Here is a 25,748-nt window from a genome sequence, read left to right as displayed (position 1 = left end):
TATAGAAAAGCTCTCGGTATACCTTATTTCTTGGAAGACACTATACAAAAGCAAATTATTTCCAGGGAGTCGACACGACTTCATAAAAACCTGTTTTGTTCGTACCTGCTCTATAAGGTGGTGTTCTGTCAGTTTTTTTGGAGCATTGTACGTGTTTTATCACAGTGATACAGTGGTAATAATTACTGTGCATGTTAAATTCATTTGAATAGGGATAATGAAGAAGTATAGTTTCACGTTGCATTCAGGTACTGCGGATTATGGCCAAGGTCCTGGTTCTATTAGCACTTCGGGTCTGTGTGCATGAAGTTTGCATGTTCTTCCCCTAGCCACTCCGGTCCCCCCACAGTCCAAAGACATGCAGATTAGACTAACTGGCATTCCCAAGTTGCCTGTAGTGTGTGAATGCGTGTGTGATTGTTGACCGGAGGTCCTACCATGGTCGTAAAATGTGAATAAATACAGTACAATGGCCGCCCTTGGCCTCCACAGTCCCTAGTTAAACTACATCGGCATCAAACATTTGGGTTTTCAGGTATGTCAGGTAGAACCTAAGTTAGCATGACTTTTATAACATGTCAATTTTAAATGAACTAAAATTCTGTTCATCATCTTGCCTAAGTTGTGCTGAAGAAAAGGACATGTCACTCTATACTGCACAATCCTGAGCCCTGTTTATGTTTATTATAAAGCAGCTATACAAAAATGTTAGGCTACAATAAATACGTTTGAAAACGTGTATCAGTTTATCAAAATGTTCTATTAAGGTAAGTAATATGGTGGGTTCATTTATATAATTTTTTGTTGAAAAATGTGGGAATCTCCAATGTTTTGAATTTTTATTTATTTTTTTATCAACAGAAGACGGGTCATGCGGATTTATATCAAAGTTTTCACAAAATCTTCCGGAATGTGAAAGGTCGGAATCTGATCAGATGGCGTTTCGTAATCTTGCAGAGTCATGGAACAGGCTGTAAAAAAATGTCCCCGGATTAGCCATCCATTGCAATACCTCCACTGTTTTAAAGAGTGAATTGATGTGCTTGGGTTGAATCCAAAGTCTAAGCTGTTCTTGTCTGGCACAGTGTGTGCTGGTGTGTGGGAGCCAAGCTCCCCTGCTCAGTGCATTCAGGCATCTTGATTTCCACTGCTTCTGCTCCAAAGCAAAACTGACAAAGACAGATTCCTGTGAATAGTGCAGTTTCTATTCCAAGCAGGAGCCGTTTTACCTCCACCGGTCCATTTAACCGTGTACAAACCCAAAGCAGGACTTCCCACAGACTGCTACACGCGAAGAATCAGACCGGACAGCAGCTCTGTTTCTTTTTTTTTCTTCACTTTTTAATATTATCTCTTGTAATTTGTGCATTGATTTTTATTTTATTTCTTGTCTCTTTCCTGCATTTATCTCGTACATCCGGAGACAGACAAAACTACATGTATAAAACAAATTCACAATTTCGATTTCTGTTTAAAGTGGAATATTTATTTATGTTTAATTGAATAAAATCTCACACACGTTTACTTCTGGTCATTATTTCCTTCTTACGGTGAACTCGATAGAACTTGCTACAGTATAAATACAAAGTTCAATCAAAATCATTTAAAGGCAGTGTTCATGATATCTACAGTACAACGATACAGTTTCATTATTTAGATTTTTTTTAAGCAATTAAAGCTTTTAATATCACTTGAAATAAACACACCCCACATGAAGATGAAGGATAAAGATCACCAAACAGTACCTCTCCAGTATCATCATCAAAACACACTCACACATACACACAAAAAAAATTTGGTTTAATTATTCTTCACTTTGAATTCACAGTACAGTTCTATAACTCTGTAAAATCTCAATCTAATTCTGTCCCAGTGACTAGTAAAGTCAAAGAGCATGACACTTGGTTGTTCCTTTAACCTTATCTCCGGTCTGTATTTCATAATATAACTTTAATCCAGAGCAGGCGATACATGCAAACGTGAGGGTTTTTCTATAAATGCAAGGCTAAACTGTGACCACAGTAACTCGGCTAAGTGACTTATTGTCATCGTAAACAGACGCATTGTTGACACAAGTTTGCAGCGATTGGATAGGTTCCTGGTGGCCACGCTGCCTTGAATGTTTCCTGTCTTTCGTGGTATTCTCTCTCGTCCTCATGTTGGCCCACTGTTTCTGCAAGAGTGTTTCTAACAGCATGAAGCAGACTCAGCTGACTGTTAGTCCGACTCCTACAATTAGGTGTGACACTTCCATTTAATATGACATCATGTCTTTATGCTTGCGACACCGGTAGTTGGTTAAGACCTATCCCTATTAATCATCTGATCATCCCTGGTTATGGCACGTACAGGATATTTAGGCTTGCTCTAGGGGTTCAGTAATCATATCTTTTATGATTGTTTATGCATTGTCACATGATTTATTTCATTCCTTCTAAGATAAATGGAACACAAACAGAATGCACATTCTGTAACTGTCTTTGTGATTTAGATATGCCTGTTCTTTGGAACGTGAAGTTTTGTTCTTGCACATATCTATCTTTCTCCTATCTGTGCCTTGGGAAACACACTTATCAGTATAAAGGCCACACACTATAGAACACCCAGGTTGTTATCATGCACATAACTAACCTGGGTCTAGTCATCTTAATGCAGTAATAGTTTTTTTTCACCCAGAAAAGAAAAGAAAAATAACAAGACTGTTTTGCATAATCACGCTTTAAAGGTAAAAAAATAAAAAATAAATTAAAAAAAGGAAGCAGCAGCATACTGTAAATGCATCAGCGATGCAAAATCCCTGATTAGACATCCACGCGTCATTACATTCATTCACTAAAAACATTTTACTCTATGTTTACATTACAACCCAAGTTTTAGCCTTGTTCCCTTCCCTTCATCCACAACGGCCTTCATTCTCCTCCGACTCCGGAGGCGCCGGAGATATCGTTGTCTTCATAGCACAGGTGCCACACAAAGATGCACTGGTAGTTCCAGAAGAGCAGAAGCCCCATGACGGCGAGAGCCATCAGGGCAAGAAAGGCCACAATTAAAAGCTTTCTGGAACAAATGGGATGGTGCGTCGCTGGATCTGTGAGAATTGCATGTTCCATATCAGGCTGAGGAGCTGCATAATTACTCAGACATTTTTTCACCCAGTTGCTGTAGGGAGATAAGATGGGTGTCGGCAGCCATCGCTCGTTTTCTCCCATCCTTCCGGCGCTCTGATGGAAGGCGACCTGGAGATATCTCAACCTGAGAACAAATAGTTGTTTTTTTTTAAACTTGTACCACAATGTACAGTACTGTATACTACAGCGCTGAGTGTTTTCCCTACATCGTGTTTTTTATCATTAGCTCAAATATCTGAATAAATAATTTTTGCTAAATTATTATTATTAATTATTGCTTTTAGACGTGTTTAAAACTGATGTATGGTCAAAAGTATGTGGACACTCGACCATTACAACCCGACCTTTCTATCTTATTCATTTAACAGGTCGCACTCTTCTTTCCACTAGATTTCCGAGTGTGACTCTGGACATCAGCGAACCATGCACAGGGACACAGCCATGCTGGATTAGCTTCGCGTTAGACCCATTAGTTCCTGTTAAAGGAAATCTTGAAGCATACCAGGACATTCTAGACACTTGCATGCTTCTTTGTCTCAACAGTGTGGAGAAGATATCTGTATGTGTTGGTAAGATACCATCAAACTGACCACAAATATCATCTTAAATGCCGTCCATGTTACACCAGCGATGGTTCGTGCAGCGTGAAAAAGAGCCACTCAGTTAATATATACAGCAACTGCATTATCATAATAAAGTAAAAAACCGCACATGGTCTTAATTTGTACTTTGCACCCAACACACCCTTGACTTCCATATCCTAAATCCATTTTTTAACAGATTAAAATAGACCAATGAGTTTTATTTTAAAGCTAAGAGGGAGAGAGAAAGTGGAAAGTGGAGATTCCCAAACTTATGTTATTGCTCTCGATTTTTTTTTCAAATAAAACTTTTAAACACAAAATCCATTGTTATTTCCTCGCTACTGTACATGTGAGACGCGTAAAATTAATACTTCATAACCTAAGTTAGAGTGGAGATGTTATCTCGTGACCCTTATGTCATTAGGTCTGATGGAAATGTCACCGTAAGGGTGGGCGTGTCCTTTGAAATTCCTTTTCACCCTCATGAAAGAGATTGTCTGCATGTTTCATGTTTTAATGATCTGACAACAGATGGACACCTGATTTAAGGGTTGTCTTAAATAAACTAGTTGTCCTTTCGTCCCATTCTCACCATGATGGAAGCATCACATCTTTTTATTATTATTATTAATTATTGCTCAGCCTATTAATTTTTTTATTCATACTTGATTTTTAGGACACAATGAAGTATAAAGATGCAATCCCTATTAATATTAGTTATAACATCCAAAAATAATAATAAGTTTTCACTGTCATTTTGGAAAGTTGTTTTGGTTATAATTGTTGTAAAACTTGTTTTAAAAGTTGTTTTTATATAATATTACTAAGCAAAACACAAGGATTAACACTGACATTATTCAACATCCTCTGCATATCATACTTAACATAAAGCATTTAACTGTAATTATATATATGTATATTGAAAATGGTGATAGAGTTTACCTGGTCTCTTCTAGTTCACTCTGGAATGAGGTTTATTTCAGGTGTGTGTCCACGACGATAGATAGAGTAATCTTTAAAAAAGTACAAAACAATGAAATAAAAATAAATTTGCCTTGTAGTCTAGCAGACTTCTTTCCTCGTAAGAGCTGCTGCTGTGTTGTTTTGTTGCTGTATGAGCTACAGGCGTGGATACCGCCCTTAATATTGTCAGAGCATATGTGTGTGTGTGTGTGTGTGTGTGGAGGGAGGGGGAGAGACAGACACAGAGAGAGAGAGAGAGAGAGAGAGAGAGAGAGTTTGTGCGAACATACTGTACGTCCTCATCAGGTTAATTGGACAGAGACCAGAGCAGGTGCTTCCTACATTAGTTACAGGAGAAATTCCCAGAAGTTTCCCTACTGCCTACAAACACTGCATACGGCTTAACCTAAAGGAAAACTCCACCCTGAAATACATGACATATGTTTCTTAAACTGTATGTGATGGATTTAGGGATTTTCGTGCTGATTTGTGAGTTAGTACTTACAGTTGTTCCGTGTCCCTGTGAGAAAGCAGCATTGCATCAGGGACACCTTGCTAGAACAGTTACAATGGCATTTACCAGGAGTAAAAATAGGCATTGATCTTAAATAAAGTGTCAGAACAGAAGGCATTTTCCCCCTTTACAAGACATATAAGATTATACTAAAGAGAAATACAATAGTGAAAACATTACATGCTTTACTCTAGAGAGCAGAGAGCACCGGAGCTCACGTTAACTGGTTTACCCACTCACTCACTTACTCATCATCTGTATACCGCTTTATCCTGTATTCTGGGGGTCTGGAGCCTATCCCAGGAGACTTAGGGCACGAGGCAAGGTACACTCTGTGCCAATCCATCACAGGGCACACACTCATTCACATACTACAGGAAATTTGGGAACGCCAACTAGCCTAATCTGCATGTCTGTGCACTGTGGGAGGAAACCAGAGTACCCGGAGGAAACCCACCAAGCAGGAATCAAACCCACACCTTGGGATGCAAGGGGACAGTGCTAACCACTAAGTCACCGTACCACCAATTCAATTGGCAATTGGAAATAAATCTATCAGTCCATCCATCCATTCATTGTCGAATGCGCTTATCCCAGGTTGGGGTCCTAGAAACTTTCCATGGAAAAAAGCAGAATATGTCTGTACATTTCTTCAGTTATACATTTCGTGCATACAGCAAATTGCATAGCGCATACTTTCTTGGAATTGTCTGTAAAAAAATTAAATAAATATATATATATATATATACACTGGGGCAATGGCGGCTCAGTCGGTTAAGGCTGTGGGTTACTGATCGGAAGGTAGGCGGTTCGAGCCCCAGCATCGCCAAGTTGCCACTGTTGAGCCCTTGAGCAAGGCCCTTAACCCTATCTGCTCCAGGGGCGCTGTAAGCTGGCTGACCCTGCCCTCTGACCCCAGTTTCCTAATTGGGATATGCGAAGAAGACATTTCACTGTACTGTAAAAGTTCATGTGACAATTAATTGAATATATATAGTGGACTCATGGTTCGCCAATTGCTGTGCCAAATGCATTTTTTAACCTTGTCAATCAACATGACTGGTGATGTTACTGGAACAAAACTTTTCAAAGTTTTCAAGTTTTGAGGCGGGATTAGCATAAAAACATAATAATAATCAAGGTGATATGGTGGCTTAGTGGTTAGCACCGTCGCCTTGCAGGACTAAAGCCTTCTCCGTCGCTTCCTTTAGGTAGAGAGGGTTAAATCCCATTTGTAGGTAATGCAGCAAACAAAGTGAAAGGGACCAACAGGTTAACACAAGACTTTCAACTCAAGATTTCATTCCCGAAGGTCAAACAATTATTCTAAAGATTATAGTTTAAGTCATATAAATAGGAGATTTATACTATAACTACGTTTCTCATGCATATTAAATCACACACTCACCACTGTTTGCCATCTGCACATATTTTATTTGCACAGAGAAATCTGATTTGCATTAATACTCCTTAATACTAACAAAAGGTTTGCCTTAACTCAAAAGCAAACATTGAAGCATTTTTTATAAAAAAACAAAAACAAAATAAATAATAATAATAATAATAATAATAATAATAATAATGCGTTCTAATGTGAGTGTTTGTCTATGAACGCGTGTTAAAGCTTATTTCTATGTGTATGAGTCAATTGTCTACATACTTCACAGAATATCAAAGGCTGTCTGGAAACCGAACACATCCTTATCAAGTGCTCCAGAAAGCAAAAAAATACAGCCTACTGCAAAATGTATGTACACTGCATTAGACCTGAAAGCAGATATAATAGTGTGTTGTCATTATAAGTACACAAACTATGGGTTTAGAGAGAGTTAACATGAAAGGAAACATGCATGCGCTCATCATCACCCGTCAGAGATGATAAGCTTCAAAATTATATCCAGTCCTTATCAAATGTAACACCAAAAGGCAAATATTTCTTATCCAAAATAGCCATTATAGGGAAAAAAAAAAAAAAAAGGTTCTATTACAATCATGACAGTTGACGTCACATATACTGCATTCATTTGATCTGAAAGGAAGCTTCACAATGCTTCACATAATTCACATTGCTGGCTCAAAATTCCTCATTAAGAGGTCAGAGATCACAGATCACTTGAGACCAAAAAACAATAAACGTTTCTCAACCCCAGAAGAAGGGAAACGGCCTGTTTTTTCACATCTAACCAATAGGTGTGTACAAAAGAAATGCAGCACCAGAGTCAAAAACAAAGCAACTCACTTGGGGTTTTCCTCATGTAAAAGGTCTCACAAGAGACGGTTTTGCCTGAGACCCCCAAGTGATGGTTGGATGAAAAAACGTGGCAGTTTGATGCACCCCTTTAAAAAGACTGGAGATGAGAAAGCGTGAAAGAACTTCAACCACAGAGACAGAGAAAGAGGGTTTTTTTTTTCTTCTTCGTTTCAACATAGAAAAGTTTTCTTAATTTTCTTAAGCCACTCCTGATACGGTATGTACTGTACATAATACTCGCTGAGCAGCAAAGTATGCAAAACGTTGGTATTGCGGGAGGAAGGAGAGGAGAGCGCTTTCTTTTGTGACATGGCTAAGAAGTTTCACATGCATTTAAACATGCAAATGGCTCACTGCTAAAGAGCGCATGGCTTTTTAAGGTATACAAACAGTATTGAGTACAAAACCAAGAATCGCACACTTGGTCATAAAATAAGGTCATATCGTCATCATCGTCATCATCGTAAAGTGCCATATACAGTATTGTTATATCGTTAGAAATAGTATTTCAAGTATTAACACTATTCACAATGCACTAAATGGAACTACTCTGATAGTATTTGCATGCTCTCTCGTACACCGTTCTTAATCACACAATAGACAACACTTGAAAGAGAGAAAGCAACTGATACTGACGAAGGCAGATCAACAGAAATGTCCTGAAATTCAGTACAGTTAGGTTTATAAACATATGAGGTCTGGACAAACATAGTCATAATAATAATACTACTAATAATAATAATAATAACTATGATTGCTTTGTTTCTTTTTCTGTCCTAAAATATTCATACAGCACTTAATGGACGTAAGAGCATACACAATACCAACTTATATAAAAATACTCAAAAGATTGTGAAATTGTGAAATCGTTGCAAGATTTAAGGAGATCTTATCATGTGTCCTGGTTTGAACGCGAATAAGTGTGTGTTCTTAGAAATCCAGTGTCATGTAGCTCTATCGGCTTTAATGTTCTCTGTAGAAGATCAGCTCTTCTCTCTTCTCCTCATCAAAGGTGCAGACGCTCATAAGTGCCTCGGGATGAGGGCAAATTCTGGACGAACGCTGATTCCCCCCACCCCATGTCTGTGTTTAAGGAACGAACGATCCCCCACTTCCTCTTTCTCCGTCTCACACCACGGTGCTAACAGACGGGTCAGACAGGTTGAGCTGGCCCGTGATGTCTGTTGGTGGGTACTGCTGCCAAGAGAAAGGAAGAAAGCGGGAAGAAAAAGCAGAAACAAAAACACAGGACACAGGTAATTAGTGCGACGGTAACATCTTTGACCAACACAGCACGGGCGTGCCTTCAGCATTACCTCCTAAGGCAGTTCAGAATTAGGTTCATCAAAAGAAAACCTGGATCTGACGTCATGCCTGATTTTATAAACCCCTCCTCCAGGACGTACACTTGGTCACCGCTTTATCAGGGTATAAGTTGAGCTTTTTTCCATTGATGGATTTGTTGGAATTGGCTTTCGCATTTTGTGTAGTGGTAAATGGAACGTGAAGAATACAACACTTTGAGCCGTGCTGTTATAGTAAAACAATCAACGATGGAGTGGTACAGTACAGTGCAGCCTAGATATACTGTACTTCTCCCAGACCGATGTTGATTATTTTTTCAGTAGCAGCACACGCTGAAGTTTTTCCTCTTATACCACAGCAAGTTTAAAAAAAATTGTTTTATTAATATAATGACATGTCAAACTGTTGATCTATTTCCTATTGTGGAATGTCATGGAACAAGTTAGGTCCATCACGTATCACATATGTTGTTATGTTCATCTGTAAACAGCTAGTCCTCCCCCTAACGGTCTCATTGTTCTCTTTCTTGAAGTTAATAAAGGAGAAAAAAATGCACCTTGTCAAGTTCCAGAGGACGTGCAAAATGCAAAGTATTATTCCTGGAGGCTTTCCCATGTTGGAAAATGTAAAATTACCGGCTTTACCTCTTTAAGCGCTCTTTCCAAAAACATTTAATAAACCATTTTATAAAATAGCTATACAGTTACACATACACATAGAGCTTTTTTTTTTATTATTATTTATTTAAATTTTTTTATGCAGAACCTCTACCATTCAAGTCCATGCACATTTATTCAGAATCAGAACTGAGAACTCACACTGCTGTGGTATAAAATGAGTCTCCCTGGTAAAGTAGACTCTAGGTGTATGCGCTGGATCATTGCATCCATTGTATCACATTTGCTGCTCTGTATTTGAGAATGCACGTGGCATTTTTTTTTTGCACATGCGGTTTTGGCTCGTCCGTCTTGTTTGGGTTTTGATTTTCCTTTTCTGTAACTGACTGAGGAGGCATTCAGACTTACCCAGAAGGGGAAACAGGCTCTACAGTGCTTGTTCCTTCCTGTATGTATTGTAAGCCAGTTTCTTTAAACTTAACAAACATGCAAATCATTTTAGATAAGGGCTGTAACGGTATGTTCAGTACAGGCTGTCAGGGTTGGTGCGCATTGGGATCCGACATTTAAATGAATGGAACAGTCAGTGAACAGTCACAGAGGACTTATCTTGTAGCAAAATATTTGCAGATAAATGTAATTAGTAGAGTTTGTACAGGTTAGATTTAGAGCGCTGGTCATAATTGCTTTATTTGTGACTTCGCTTTATCTTGTGCCACATTCGACAGAAAAGTTGGAAACTGGACATTCACTGTAAGTTGCAAGGTGCAAGATGAGTGATGTATATATTTATTTTTTCAAACTGTAAGCTGTATATTCAGTATTTTAGATTTTAACAAGCAAATATGTCTTTATGTTAATAAATCTAAAGCTAATACTCGTATATACAGTACACCTCATTTTCCAGTAAGAAGTTTAACTTTGTTTATGGTTGATGCATTGATTGGACTAAATTTGGGAATAAAAAACTGTAGATTATATATAATAAAAGACATGCTCCTTCTTTACTCTGATCAATAATGGTTCACTGAGTTGTGCAAAAATAGTAACACCGCCATCACCAGTAGCAAATAAAAAAAACCTTTAAAAATAATGTTTTTTAAAAGATCTTCAAATATTCCTTGAATAAAAGAAATGTTTGCAATAGACAATGCTGTTAATATTCTTAAGCCATTTACTGCATTTATTTATTTATTTATCCATTTATTTATTAAGAAAGGTATATACTTTTTATGCATTTCCTTATGTCTTTAGGAAATTATGGCCAGTTTGCCAATTATTACATGTATGCACAAGTTTATATGTTTACAAGTTAAATTCATAATAAATTTAAGGATATTTCATGTCTTTTTTTTTCACTGCACTGAAAATGTACCCAACCCTGACTTCAAAACCAATACGTACCAGCCGTGACTTTTGCATACCGTTACTCCCCTATTTCAGGAAGTCAACTATATCCTGACATCTATGATATATTGCTATGTGCAAGTAAGGTATGCAGATACTGACTTGCATGTGCATGTTGAAGCTATACTGTTTTTCAGGGTTAACAAAATAAATAATGAAATGCACCAGCACCGGAGATCTTGTTCCCCCCCTAACTGTAACGTTTATCTAAAAGGGATGTGAAGGAAAAAAAAGTGCATGTTTTTGCTCTTTGCAGATATTTGATATCTGCATGGCTGGGTTAGAAAATACTTCATTCCATGCAGATACCTTCTTCGTTTTTGGCTATGTTGTTGTATTTTGTGTCTTTGTTGCGTGTAACGATTGCTGCCATGTTACAACGGCCAGGACAAAAACTTCATGTCCTCAATGATACGACTGAAGTAAACAAGTTTGCCAAGTAAAGCCTGCCATTGTAAAATGGAGCATAGCTCAAGCATTTGACTTTTTTTTGTGAAAATGAGAAAGTAGAATAACTGTCATCGCTCAAATCAGTCAACACATCTTCACATGCTGAAGGAGAACGGTTAAGTGTGTGTACAGTTGGCATAATGCCAAGAATTTGTTTAAGATTTGATTATTAAACGAACTGAACGGAAAAAAAAATTAATGAAAAAGAACCATGGACACATGTATCCATAACACCGTCTTCACAAAAATAAAAAATTTCAAAATTGCCAAAATTTTGAAATTTATTTCTCTTGACTTAAAGCACTTGCAGAGATGGATAACTAATACTTATACAGTCCTTACATCACTATATCTATTTTTTTTTCAGTGCATGCTAAACTATTCTATAGAATACAGCACAAGTTCTCAACCCGGGTCCTGGAGAACTCTCAGTCCAGCACATTCGAGCATTTTCCCTGCTCTAATACTTCAAAAATGTCTGGGGGGAAAAAAACTAAAACATACATGATAGGTGGTTCTCCAGGCCCGGGGTTAGATATTTGTTTACTGTGGCATAGTTTAGCTTGCACTACATTCACCTTTTTAAGGATCAAAACATAAAGCAACAGGAGTAAAAACTTGAAATCATGAACACATTGCTGGATCTTTCTTTTCTTTTTTTTTTTTTTTTTTTAAATATCAATATTTTTAAATCCAGCAATACTGCTGATGATAATGCTCGCTGTCGAGAGGGGTTGTGTTTTTCGCAGCCTTGGCATCGCGTCATGGCAGTGCCTCTGGCCCCCCTGTGAATACATGTGCCCGTTGTGTTCTCTGAGGAGGCTCGCTGTTGGCACTGCGTATCAAGCCCACAGCGCCCCCTGATGAGAGACAGTGGATCAACAAGAGAGACAGAGACATAATGCTACTACAGTACAACTACCACCATCACAACCACGGAGGGGGAAAGAAAAGATGCAACTACATCTACTGTTTCTATTACTACCACGACACACTCTGCGTTTTTTTTTTTTTCTTTTCCACATACACGTCGCATGCGATCGGAGGACGAGAGGAGTTTTGTGGCATGTATGTAGGGGACATCAACACTCCATATATATCCATTAAGAGAAATTCAACACTGATATAAAAAAATATGTGACTGACAGCATGGTTTCGTTGCTTCTCTTCATTCTGGATTTGTTTTTTTGTTTTTTTCAAATTTAAATGCTTTATCAAGATTATTCTATTCTAAGACTTTCATACAGACAAGCACGTAAACACTCGACCCAATACAATTATAACAAATACATTAGCAAATATAACTAAGATAATATGGATTATTACAGAAAATGTCTTATTGACTAAAAAAAAAAAAACATAAGAAAATTATATCCGAACCATTTTTGAAGGAATAATTTTTTTTTAAAGTTTAATTAAAGTGTGATCACCAATCTAGGATGATCCATGCACTAGAAATACACCAACACAAATCAACATTTTCGTCAATTTTTGTTCTTCTTTAAATGTGAATATCCACTGGAATACTCCCATCATGTCTTTTTTTTTTGCATTTTATAGCTAAAAAAAAAAAAAAAAATTCTATGAATGTAAGACAAATTTGTTAGCATTAATATCTAAGGTGAAGGAACTCTGGGAACTCCTGTCCGTCCTGTTGCTAAATATGAAAAAAGAAAAAAAGAAATGCAGAGTCTGGCCTAAAACAAACCAATGAGAATTAAGGCTTATCATTTTTACCGCTATATATTTTTAATATCGTAATTAATTTTAATTATTAAGCACAGCCTTATGGAAGATCTCTAGAAGAACAAAATGCATTAGCATTAGTAGTTAATTAGCCTATTCCATGCCTTGAAAGAGATGATGTGCTGCTCAAATCAGAAAAAAAAAGGTTAGTTCGAGTGATAACACAAACGCAACACCGAAGCATGCCGCTGGGAAACACATAATGCAGCGTATAAGAAGAAGATCACATTCACGTCAATCATTTCAAGCAAATATAGAAACATGATAAAAAACGAATACATACACACATACAGAAATGTACGAACACCACAGACACACCACATCCAGGACTAGCAACACCGGAGAGAAGCAGCCCAAATAAAACCAGGTGCTTTGCGTTGCCCCCCTCCTCTTGGATCACACCCTCCCTACGTGATAACCCTCCAAATTGCACCTTTTGTTTTTGTGTCCTGTAAGCCCTAAATCCTTAATCCCTGCTGTCCTCTTTGGGGGGCGAGTCCTAACTGACAGATGAGCTTAGGATGTGGACCGAATGGCTGACTGACAGACACGTAGCCGGAGTGGAATGGGACTCTCTTGGATCGGACATGAGATGGCATTTAAGACAGGAAAATAGGAAGAGAGACAGAAGGAAGAGCGAGAGAAAGTAGGAGAAAGAAAGAGTGAGGGACTAGGAGGAGGAGATGCCATTCCTTAATCTCCTTACCGTGTCTTTGGAGGACCTACGTCTCTTGATGCTGGAGGCCAGGGTGGTACTGATGGACCTAAAAGAGGGTTTCTTTTTGGGGTCGGGCTCTGCTCTACCACTTTTCCTATCCTAAAATAAATATATACGTAGAATAATTATTCATGGTCTCTGGCTGAGTGACTCCGTCTCAGCCTGGCATTAGAATCAAAAACCTCTTTCACCCCCACCAACCCTCCCGACAAACAAATCTTAACCCAAACTACTGTATGTGTGTGGAGGCTTGGGGAAACCATTCACAGCGTTGTATCTCGGTAAACTACAGGATTTCCTAAGCACAAATTCTAGCATTTAAAATACTACAAAGGTATAAAAGTGAAAAGGGAGGATTTTTTTTAGGTATTTCAGTAGAAAAAAATTCCAATCTACCTAAAAAAAAAAACATTCTGCCAAATTATGAAGGATTTTATGCTGAAAATAACTTATCAGTTTGATTCTCATCAGCATCATCCACATCATCACCTAAGAGAAAATTAACTTGCGGCTCAAAACATCTCATTACTTGAATCATCACTGTTCATCAATAGGAAAATAATCGCTGATTCCTTCACTCACTTCAGCTCTCATGGCTAATAATTTGGTATTTATATACATTCTAATACTCGTATAAGTGCTTTCCTGTATTTGCTATCCAGCAACTTAATCAAGTTGTTAAAACCCTAGCAAGGTTCGAGCAATGTTTAGGCAGATTGTGAACATTTTTATCACTGTGCTAGCTGCTAATTTGAGCATGATCAGAAAAATTCGTCTAAGTAAAAACTTTTGTTTTGGGGAAATAAATAGTAATAATTACTAGCAGAAAAATCATCAGCCACAATGACATTCTTTCTGACTGGTTTTCCCAGACCGCCACACGTGTCTTAAAGATTTCGAGGAGACTAAATACTATCACTAAAAGCTACTGTATATCAGCTTTTAAAGAGGAACAGCCCCTTGTTAGGTGTAATAACTCCACTTGGAAACATGGTCCTAGGTCTATGATTTCAGATATATCATTTAAGAAGTAAGAACTTGTGAAATTTTTCCCCTCCTTTGGCAAGGTAAAGGTCCTTTGCATGTGTACCACCATAGACTTCTGTGCACTTCGCCCACAATAAACTTAAAATTCCCCAGAAAACCATCCATCAAGCATATGATACCCTGTTTGTTTTGTCCAATACGCTCTACCTCCCTCCCTCTCTCCCTCCCTCCCTCCCTCCCAGTATCCATACAAGGGCCCCATGGCTACTCACTGGCCTCTACATTATGCCACGAGGGTATAGCACAAGACTGAGTGTGTTAGTGTAAGAAAAGCTCATATTTAAGGTATTCTTACATCCTGAGTCTCTACAGAGGAAGAGGGCTGCATAGAGGAGAAGAAAAGAAAAAAAAAATAAATAAAATGAATATTTAATCCACTTAAAGATCATTAAGACTTTAAGATCAGAAAGCAAAAGCAAAGGGAGCGAAAATGAGCTTGCTGAGAAAAATAATGCCACCGATGAAGCCAAGCAATTCTTAATATCACAGGAAATCACAATAAAACACAACTTCTTTAAAGAGGGTGGGGGCGGCAATAATAAAATGGAATCAATAAAATGCCAGAGTAGCAGAAGATATAACATGATTCACTATATATATATATAATATATAAACACCATTTTTAAACATTATACCTTTTTTTTTTTTTAGGTATAACGGAAATTCACCCCAAACACCATACAGGAGAAAAATAGAATTCAATTCTTTTTATAAAGTGTGGTGTGAATTTCTATCACATGCAAGGTTTGGCAGTGAACAAGAAAAGCATATTATGGCACAAAAAGCATATCAACACCAGACTTCTGGAGCATTCTTTCATATCCTTAATGACCCCTGGACACCGTCTGACACTTCATTTCAAACACACCTCAATACCTCCAGCCCTTAAAGGCAGCACGAGAATATAGATCATATCTAGTCTTGTACTGAATAAATGCCAGTAAATCTACAGTATATCTTATTTCAAATTGAATCCAATGCTAGATATAATCTGTTCCTTTAAGGACTTAGAGGTTGAATGTAACTGAAATGAAGTAGCACTGAATGAGCGATGGCACGGCGAATATGCTGTGCTCATTCAAATCAAAAGCACTGAATGATGATTATATTTAAAAAAAAATATTCAAACTTGAATGAACCATGATTCCTAGCTGAGATAGGAACCAGGATGGTTGACCTTCACAGCTAAATCCCTAACAATGTTCTGGACCGCATAAAGAATTCTGTTTTAGTTTCTTTAGGGTATAGAAATGAGCAGTAGAGAGTCGTAGCGGTACACTGACATGCGTAGACCCGCGACCATCGGCATCGCCACACTGAGACAACACGCACAGCTCGACAGAGCACATCGGGTCGTATGCATTTCCTTTTACTGATTGACACCAGCGTGATTGGTCTGTGATTGTCATCCTAGTTAACCGTCAGGTGGTGCACTTTGGAATAACGTGTGCAGATTGCAAACTGGATCGTTATCCCAAATAGGGAAAGAAATGTAAGCACGAAATGCTTTTTACGTTTTTGCAAATTATTCGAAAGTGCAACACACCTGTTACACACACAAGCTACCTAAATCACGGTGCACTGTGTACATGTCAAAGGTGGAAGTTAATGTTTTTAAATGTTTAGACAAAAACACAAGTACACTCAAGAGTCAACTGACATACAGTACACAAACTCTCAAAGCTCCCACATATGCTAGGATCAGAATCCTGCTAAGAATTACAAAGTAAAAACAAACACTACATAACATTGACACTACAGTCCAATTAATACTTTAAACCCAGGAGTAACACCTTAAACCTGTTTCCCTTTAGTGCACTATAAGCTTCTATACAGTAAGTCTTCTTAGCAGGAACCAAACCAGCAAACCGACATCTTCTGTGTGCACAAACGCAAGTCTGAACGAAACAGTCATTCATCATGTGATGGAGTTTTTGTGTGCATGTACAGTATGATAATGTGCGCGCTTGTGTGTGTAACGTGTATGGCAGGTGGTTTCTGGACATTGATTTGCAGACACAGACACGAGACTGTGATCTTACCTTTATGTGGCACTGCTGTCAATTCGACAGCGGCGGCATTGACCTTTTGTCAGTGTGTACAAAGTGCCAGCATGAGAGTGGCTCACCTCCACGCGCACATCACAGTCTCCAAAAGTCTTGTGCCATTTTTCTTATTCACTCACCCTCCCTCCCTAAACCCACAGCTCTTCTGGGGAGCCCTTGTGACACTTCACAGCCAAAGCCATGATGAATGAGTATTGAAATGTTTCTGCTTCACGAGCAAAGCCTAAAGCATTTCTTCATAGATCTCTGCACTTTACTTGTGCTTAGATACCAATGCATTCTTAGACTATGCAATTATGTGCCCCTTCTGTCTTAGAGCAGTATTGCAGAGTTGTGATGAAGAGACTGGGCTAATGTAATGGTTCCTTGTACCATTTAGGACTCCATTTGCATTGAATCTCCACTAATCTCTTTGGGACAGCTTTGTAAAACAACTCTACAGAGCTACGCTTTAAAAGCAAAAAGAATTAAAGTACCCCTGAACATGTCATTTTGGACACGTAGTACACCAAAACTACTAAACTTTCCAAAGAACATGCCCTCCATGTTCGCTTGGGATCCTGAATAGTTAGCCGGTTTGCTAATTTCTAGTAAACTATCTGCATTTGGCATTAAAATATATATCTATTTTTTTTACAATACAGGGGTTTTGTATAGGTAACCTGTCTTGTCAAAAGATACCAAAACAACCAAAATTTAGTTCACTGCAACAATAGCTAAGATAGCTGGTTAGTTTATGCTAGTAAATTAGCTTTGCTTTGGATCAAAGCTAATTTACTAGCAGAAACTAGCCAGCTAGCAGCAAAGCTAACTTACTAACAGAAACTAGCCAGCTAGCTTAGCTGTTGTTGCAGTTATTTATTTTACATAGTTACCAGTTTTGCTGAAATCAGAATGTGCAATAACACATATAATTTCGATTAGCAAATTTGCTAGCATAGCATGCATCCCAAACATCTGTTTCTCTACCCACATTTTCCTCAGTTTTGAACAGTGAATCAGTCAGACTGTTGACCAAATTGTTAAATTTTTTGGGCACTGCTATTTTGGATTTGATTAGAATAAATAACATCATTGTGCAGTAATGCATTATCCACCCAGAACCTTTCACATTTTTTTTTAACTGCTGCTTATGCTACATTACAGATCAGTAAACACACTCAGAGGAAAATGCTACCTGACTAAAAGAGCTCAAAGACTCCACTGATTTCCTAGTGTTGCCAAAAAACTTCCTCCCACCCAGACCACAGCATGGCCTGTTTTGCTCTCCTAACCTCCCAGCCATATATGGCTGAAGCAAAATTGGGATTTAAACTTAAAATCTGCCAAAAATAGAAGGAAATTACAGCCAAATAAGTTTTTTAAAATTAAAAAGTTAATATTTAATACTGTTACGAATAGTGTTTGGACCACAGTTATCTCTACAGCTGAAGTCAGCTAATCATAAAGAGTTAACCAATTTTTTAAAAAAGTTCAGGGGTACTTCAGAGCATTCGTCTAGGTTAAAACATAGTTTTGCAGCGTAGTTTTAAGATGTTCTTATGCGCCTACAAATTAAAAGAAAAGCTCAGCGAGGATGAAGATAGTGAAATGGATTAGATTGCTTTACGTACTAAAGACGGAGTCCCAGCTGCGCCCACAACTTCACTCACAGAACTCTCCTTATTGTCCTGTTGGGACAGACAAGAGACATGGCCCTGGTTGGACTTGTCAAGTACTTCCCAGACCGGCCCTGGGATTGTTTCCTTGACTGGCATCTTAGAGCCCAAGCAATGAGCAATAGCCAAGCCAGAGATCATTGATCTCCAAACCATCCTCCAGCTAGGAGAGGTTTCACTGAAAACTACACCCAAAACTGACTGAAGTTGTTGTCAGTGATCTTCTGATCTTTTCAGTGGTGGTGGAGATCTGTCTTACCTGCAGGTTCTTCCTCCAGACGTTGACGGCCGCAAAGGCTAGCTGCATCTGCTTCCTGCGGGCGTCTTTGTGTCGTTTGTATGCAATCTCAATAAAAATGAGGAAGATCCCTGCTGCAATGCCTCCAGCAACCAGCATAAAGACCCCTGGTAGAGAACAACATAGAGATATTAAGGAAATCACAAAGAACCATTAGGAAATGTCAATCTCACAAATTGAGACTTGGGGCCAACTCCTTAAAATGAGTTTCAAATGTTGCCTAACTAGATAGGCTAACATGGATGAAGAAGGAAAGAGAAATAAAGAAAAGGCATTGGACAAAAAAGGGCTACAGGACCTTACCGCTGCAGTTTTTGTCCAATCTCTTTTAGATTATCTGCAGCTGAGTGCAAACCATACCTGCCATGTTTTCAAAGGTGAGTGTGGCTGGGGCATTGCTCCTTGAGTCACACTCCTGGTATCTCACCCAGGTTTTATCCAGATCCTCCATGAAGCCATTCTCATGGGAACTGCAGGGAGTCGAGGAAGGGGGGGAGAAGTCAATAATTATTAAACAGCGTTTGGTAGATGGTTGTGTTAATTCCCAAAAGATTGCACTGCACCCAAATGCACACATATACACGGATATACAGACAGCAGAGCAGGGGTTTAGGAGAAGGGAGACACAGAGAGAGATGAGTAAGAACAATATCTCCGATGATGATATCTATGAAAACAAGACCGGACTAAAAGTTACAGGAGCGTACAGTATTGATGCTTCGGCTGGGACAGACCTGAGAATAGCCAGGGACACATTCTGTTTCCAGGGGCTGTCCTTGCGCATGCCTATGCCAAAGCCCGAACGGAAAAACAGCTCTCCCGTGGTCACCAGGTCGCACTTCTGCGAGGCTTCAAACTCCAGCACCGCAGAGTCCCAGATGAAAGCATGCAGCTTGCTGTGGGGGGGGAGGGAAGGGTAGGAAGGGAAGGATGGGTTTTGGGGGGTATGGTGCAACAGTACAGTGAATAATAACACACTTACGCCACCACTTTCCTTCTCACCTCTGCTCCACCCACTTGTGTGTGTCTTTAAAAGTTACCAGAACTACAAACCGTCATCTCATACGCAAAGGAAATCCAATGCCGGACCAGTGGACCTTTGTCCCTCATTGGATTCCCTCAGAGACGATTTTGCTGGAAACCTGAAAAAGGTGTTCCTAAGCTCAACATTAAGTCTTATGTGAGTGAGAGAGACATAGGTAGACCTGCTATGGGTTCTCAACTTGGCCTGACACCTGAAAACACCTGAGGCCCTTGAATCCTTCAGTAAACACACGATCAGACCTGCCGCAGTCGTTGCAGTGGTGACTCACTTGTCCCGGACAGCCTGGATGGCCTCAGCGGCGCTCTCGTAGTTGTGCTTCTCCATGTGGCGGTACATGGTGCTCAGCTCGACCTGGCGCCGGAAGTAGATATCCACCGAACTTTGTTTCACTGTGGCGTAGATAAACTTGTCTGATGGGTTCCTCAACTGCAGACAGATAAAGCCAACAAGCCGAGCATTATAAGCCATTATTGTTCAGGGTGGCACAGCGATAAAGCAGGTAGCACTGCCTCCACTTAACTCCACGATACTTGATTTTATCCTTAGCTTGTGTTGATGTCTGTCTGGATCCCTGGTTCGCCCCCAAATCCCACAAAAACAGAGATTGTACTAAAAAACCCAGGATGACTAAGACTTTTGGAACGTACTGTAGAATATAAACGAAAATGTGATACAATATGACAATAAACAAACAAACGAACAAGGCTCTTACCCTCGGGTCATTGATGCCGGTGATGCGCTCCTCAGGCCGGTCCAGCACCAAGAAGGCAGCCAGATTGGCAGTATAGGATGCTACAATGATCATAGCGAAGCCGGCCCACACCATGCCTAGGATTCTCGCTGAGAAGCTACGCGGGGCACCTGTGCAACAATATAAAATGTAAGACTCAAAAATCTTTTTTTTTTTTTATGATAAAAATCATACTACTAATAATGTAAACTAGTGAGAATCAGATAACATTGGGGTATACTATATACCTATATACATTTAGCACTTTTATTATAAGATATGTCAATTAACTCATCTTAGCTTTCTGTTATAATTAGTAAGATTAACATTTTTGTGAGATAAATGTTAACCTAATCTAGTTGTAATAGTCTTCCTGGGTTGTTAAATCCAAAATGTATTACAGCTAAACTTTCTGATGGATTCTTTTCTGAATTTATGGTGTTCTGCTAGGAGACTACAATAGCAAGTGCCCTGTCTACAATTAATTCTCAACCCTTCTTTCACACTTGTGTGTGCAAAATAATTATATAGTGATTCTTATCTAGCTGAGAAATTATACTACTAAGCATCCAATTATATTCGGGCCAATTAAATGTGTAAAAAATTATTTATTTTACCCAGAAGAGAATACACATAGCTACCAATTAATGCTAATATCCAATAATTCAACCTCATGGTCATGGGTTGATTTTCAAAATGGTATGCTGCATTTCCTGTCTAATTATTCACAGACTGGCCTTTAGCCTGGCATTTTGTGATGCGTGCAGATAACAAACGGTCAGCGTAACCTTCTCCAATTCCAGAGTTCAGCAACACTCCCCAGGAGAACCACATCGCCGAAGATAAGGTGAGGGCATCCTCTTCTTCTTCTTCACTGTTTACTTTAAACCTTCCAAACGGGCTGAAACCAAGTATGCAGAGGAGGATCAGGAGAGAACTGCACAGGTTTTTGACAGACTTTGACATTCCTAGGTCCCCAACAAAGACAATGACATTGACAACATCTGAATTCAAGGACGGGTCCAAATATAGACATCACAAATGAGCAAGCAAGCTGTGAAGACAGAAAAAGAAAACAGGAAGCGAGATCGATCTCACACAGCCCAGCCAGCCCACATGTCCCCACCTTCAAGCTGACAGCAACAGTGATGTCCCTTTTTCTTCGGTAAGTGAAACACGCCCAAAACATGAGGGAAAAAAAATCTTAGAGATGCACCACATGGACGACATAGCGAGTCACACCAACACAAATGTGTACCTGAACCGGTCTAGTAGGTAAAGCATCACCGCCACCACATGCACCGACAGACCCACCAGCAGCCACAGCGTGCTCTGGAACGGCTGCATGAACGAGTCCAGTGTACTACGAGGGATTTCCTGTAACACACAGTGACGTGTCTCACATTTCTTACCTGATATACTGTATCTAATGGATCCTACAAAAGATTAGGAGATACTGTAATCACAGGATTAAATAAGTATTTAAATCTATAATAGTTGCAACAGTATACACACAATTTCACAGATATTTCATGAAGCAGCGATTTGTATTTACAGACTGTAATAGAGTCGACAGAATAAAGGTACGAGTCTTTAATCTTTTTAATGGCTTATCCTCCATGTAATAGTGACAACCACTGTGCTCTTTCACAGACTTACTAGCTGTGAAATGCTAATACATATTGCACGCGCCCACCCTGGAAGAAGCACATGTACCTTTTTCACGAGGATGGTTAGGCCCTGATATTTGAACGGTTTGGAAAATTCAATGTACTGAGCTCGTTCGTTGTTTATAGTTAATGGAGCCACGATCATGTCCGCAAGGCCGCCCAGGAGCTCGCCCATCATGCCGTTCCACTCCTTTTTGTTGCTGTTGTTCACCTGCAGCCAAGAAAAAAAAATGTAGCCTAAAATGCTTAGCCTGAATGTACTGTAGTTTCATTCTGATTAATAAAGAGTGAATTTACAGTAATGTAACGCCCCCTTGACCTAGTGTTGGACCCTATAAAGAGGCGTCCTGGGTTCTCTTACCCGGAATACCAACTTAAAAAGTTACAATAATTATGCGTTCTTGGGTAAATGTTAACTATTAGCTGTCTAGCTACTTCAATGTACTTCAATATTACTTAATTCAATTCAATATGCAAATAAAATATCCAATAGTTTCTTAGTCAAACTTATTAGACTAACTATGGGCCCTTTTTTTATCTTAAACTAAGCTGTATATATATAAATACATGCCATTTACATTACACTGTCATACTCCAATCGAATTTAAATTTTAATTTACATTAAGAATTTTAGCGTCTGGGGTTAATTAAATGTAAATGAAACAGTAGCCTAAATGTTGCCTGAAGGTGTTGAACATACGCCTGCTCCCACCAAGGGATGCCACAGAGCCGCATACAACTTGGCACAGGTTTTACATTGGATGCCCTTTTTGATGCAACCCTTCCATTCTATTCAGGCTTTGGACCAGCACTAACAATGCCCTGCATCCAGTGGCTGGATTTGTCCATTGGATTTTCCGCATCAAACCCTGGTATATTATTGCACATAGTCTGAAATGCTTATCCTAAATGTGATATTTATTAAAGGTAATTATGTCTTATGGCAAATCCATCATCGATTTGCTTTATATAATGTTAAAATAGATCTAAATAATTTAAATAATAGGCAAGCACCTGATAAGTGCCCTTTCGAAAATTTTAATTATTATGCAAACATTTAAAAATGACAGCTATACTACAGGCAATGGTACAACTAACAAGAATAATTTATTGCATGCAAATAATCTGGCTGAATATGTAAATCTCACCCTCTCCTGTGTTCCAAATTTGCCATCAGCCACTAGATGGACCTCATAAGTAAAATTCATAGTCATGGCCAGCTTGATCAGTAGATCGACGCAGAATCCGTAACAGCACTGAGGCACTGTCGGGCGACCTGTAACCAGCCAGGGAACAAAAAAAAATCAAGCTTCAATATATAAAAATGTATATGTATAATGATCCTTTATCTCAATAATGAGCCTGAAACTCTCATCATCCTAACACCAACTACAGTATACATATTGCCAAAAGTATTAGCTCACCCGACTTCAAATACATATGAACTTGAATAACATCCAATTCTTAATCCATAGGGTTTAAAGCATTTAAGATATTGGTCTGTTCTTTGCAGCTATAACAGCTTCAATTCTTCTGTGAAGGCTTTCCACAAGGGTTAGGGAATTTTTTATGGTCATGGCCAGGCCTTCTCGTTCAACATCAGTGTCTGACCTCACAAATGCTCTTCTCGATGATTGGTCAAAAATGTCCATAAACACACTCCTAAACCTTGTGGAAAGGCTTCCCAGTAGAGTTGAAGCTCTTATAGCTGCACAGTACCAACATCATAATAAACTCTATGGATTAAGAATTGGATGTCACTCAAGTTTATATGGATTTGAAGGCAATCGAGTAAATACTTTTGGCAATATAATATAATTTTGGCTCTTAATCTCTTAACCCACACATGTACACTGTTGTCAGCATACTTGCACTCACAGCTCATCACATACCTATATATAAATTACCGCTCTTTTTATATAAATGCCTGCACTTTATATCACAATTATATCACTAATTGTGTTACCTGGGATGGTCTCGTTTGGTCCAGTGCAGATCACCTTTTTAATTAAGACACCGTTTGGTGTGTACTCTTCCTTGCAGGTCCCATCCAGCATGGTCGGCTTCACGTACACGAAAGGCTCCTGATGTATCGTGACTATCTGGAATAAATCAGGGGAAAAGAATAGTTAAGGGAAATGGTCTAGTAAATAACTTTGGGCAGAATCTAAGCCACAGCACAGAAAATATCCTTTAGCATTCATCATACACCTTACTAGTTAGCATGTTGGATTCCTTATCCCAAAAATAGGATGTGTGTTCATTAAATGATACTCTACTTTTAGCGATGTTGACATCTGGAATCCTTTCGGCCTGTCTGTATCTCCTCCAGGCCAGATGATCTTCCTCTGCTTGTTTAGCACCACCTAAGGGAACAGTAGGCTAAAATAAGCTCCAGGTGACCTAGATGTAGATTTTTGGAGTGATTTTATGATTGAGGTGCCGTTTGTGTCCCACATATATACACGTAGATATGCAAGGTGAAAACAGAACCCAGAATCCAGCTTATGCAAAGGTAAAGTGACCTTCACAACAACCTCCTGGGCGAAAAGTTCATATCGTAGATCTATGACATTAGAGGTTAATGAAAAAAAATACATAATTTACATCATTAGATACTAGATAGATAAATGTAGTATTGCAGTAACTATTGCAGTACTATTTACATTAATTTTATGAATCAATTTAACATATAGTACTTGAAGCATGAGTATTCATGGAAAGAAAAATCTACATTTTATATACTTCACATTCACTTGAACTTGAACACAACGAGGCCTATATAGCCTTTGAAATATAAAAGTCAAGCGTGTTAATCCCAATTTACCAAAGATCACAGTGGAAAATTATAATTTTTTCTTCATTTTATTTAAGTTATAATATTGTAATATTGACTAACACGGTCACTTTAAAAGAATACCCCACTTACACAAATTATTATAACTTTTTTTTTAATCCATACAATAGAACGTGCTCTTGACTTTAGCATGGATGTTAGTTGACCACATTCGGCATTTAATTTTGTAAAATGTAATTTTTAGAGATGCAAGAGTTGCATGGCACTGCAATCGCAGAAGCAAATTTTCAGTGTTAATAATACAAGGAGCTTTCAAGTCAAACTGAAACCTTTGATTGTACAGAATAACAGAATACAGTTACTAGACTATAACTACCTTAATTTCTCCATTATTATTTTCCCTGCTACACTAATGCACTCATCCCAGCGTTTCTTGATATACATGTAACAGAACCATGATCATATTGACTGTTTCATGTTTGAAACGCCGGCCTCCCAGGATCTCTTTTAGTGCCCCAAAACATGAAGAAATGGCTTGGAGCAAGGTCAGGACTATCAGGACTATAACTCCTAGCCGAGTTCCTCTAATGTGCAAGTGATGAATGTACAGTTCCCACAGACAGATGCGTCTCTTATTACCTGTCGATTTTTAAGGATCGGGCATTCCAATCACTGAATTGTTTACGGGAGTGACTGCAATGAGCCTTATTTTAATTATTTGCACCATTGGCTAACCGTCTCATCACTGTATTGT

General features: G+C 38.7%; 1 protein-coding gene across 13 annotated transcripts in view; it reads right to left on the bottom strand.

Moving 5' to 3' along the window:
• Positions 1-6,652: 6,652 nt before the first annotated feature.
• Positions 6,653-25,748, bottom strand: part of grin1a (glutamate receptor, ionotropic, N-methyl D-aspartate 1a) — a 33,039-nt gene continuing 13,943 nt past the window's right edge. For 2 of the 13 annotated variants that reach the window (XM_053477802.1, XM_053477805.1), the window contains 13 exons: positions 24,477-24,563; positions 24,164-24,299; positions 23,346-23,473; positions 22,244-22,408; positions 21,786-21,904; positions 21,316-21,428; positions 20,510-20,658; positions 20,066-20,223; positions 19,487-19,648; positions 19,113-19,222; positions 18,714-18,859; positions 13,672-13,782; positions 6,654-8,637 (listed from right to left, as the gene is read on the bottom strand). In XM_053477802.1, the coding sequence (XP_053333777.1) occupies positions 8,569-8,637; positions 13,672-13,782; positions 18,714-18,859; positions 19,113-19,222; positions 19,487-19,648; positions 20,066-20,223; positions 20,510-20,658; positions 21,316-21,428; positions 21,786-21,904; positions 22,244-22,408; positions 23,346-23,473; positions 24,164-24,299; positions 24,477-24,563 (1,653 nt within the window). In that variant the 3' untranslated portion in view covers positions 6,654-8,568. Of the gene's footprint in view, positions 8,638-13,671; positions 13,783-15,025; positions 15,053-18,409; positions 18,467-18,713; positions 18,860-19,112; positions 19,223-19,486; positions 19,649-20,065; positions 20,224-20,509; positions 20,659-21,315; positions 21,429-21,785; positions 21,905-22,243; positions 22,409-23,345; positions 23,474-24,163; positions 24,300-24,476; positions 24,564-25,748 lie in introns of all 13 variants that reach the window. The other 11 variants (XM_053477798.1, XM_053477799.1, XM_053477801.1 and 8 more) reach the window with 11 other exon arrangements.

The sequence above is a fragment of the Clarias gariepinus genome, chromosome 19, assembly GCF_024256425.1.
Source record: "Clarias gariepinus isolate MV-2021 ecotype Netherlands chromosome 19, CGAR_prim_01v2, whole genome shotgun sequence".
NCBI classification, from domain to species: domain Eukaryota; kingdom Metazoa; phylum Chordata; class Actinopteri; order Siluriformes; family Clariidae; genus Clarias; species Clarias gariepinus.
Note: the sequence above shows the minus strand (reverse complement) of the source record. Positions and strands in the feature narration are given on the sequence as shown.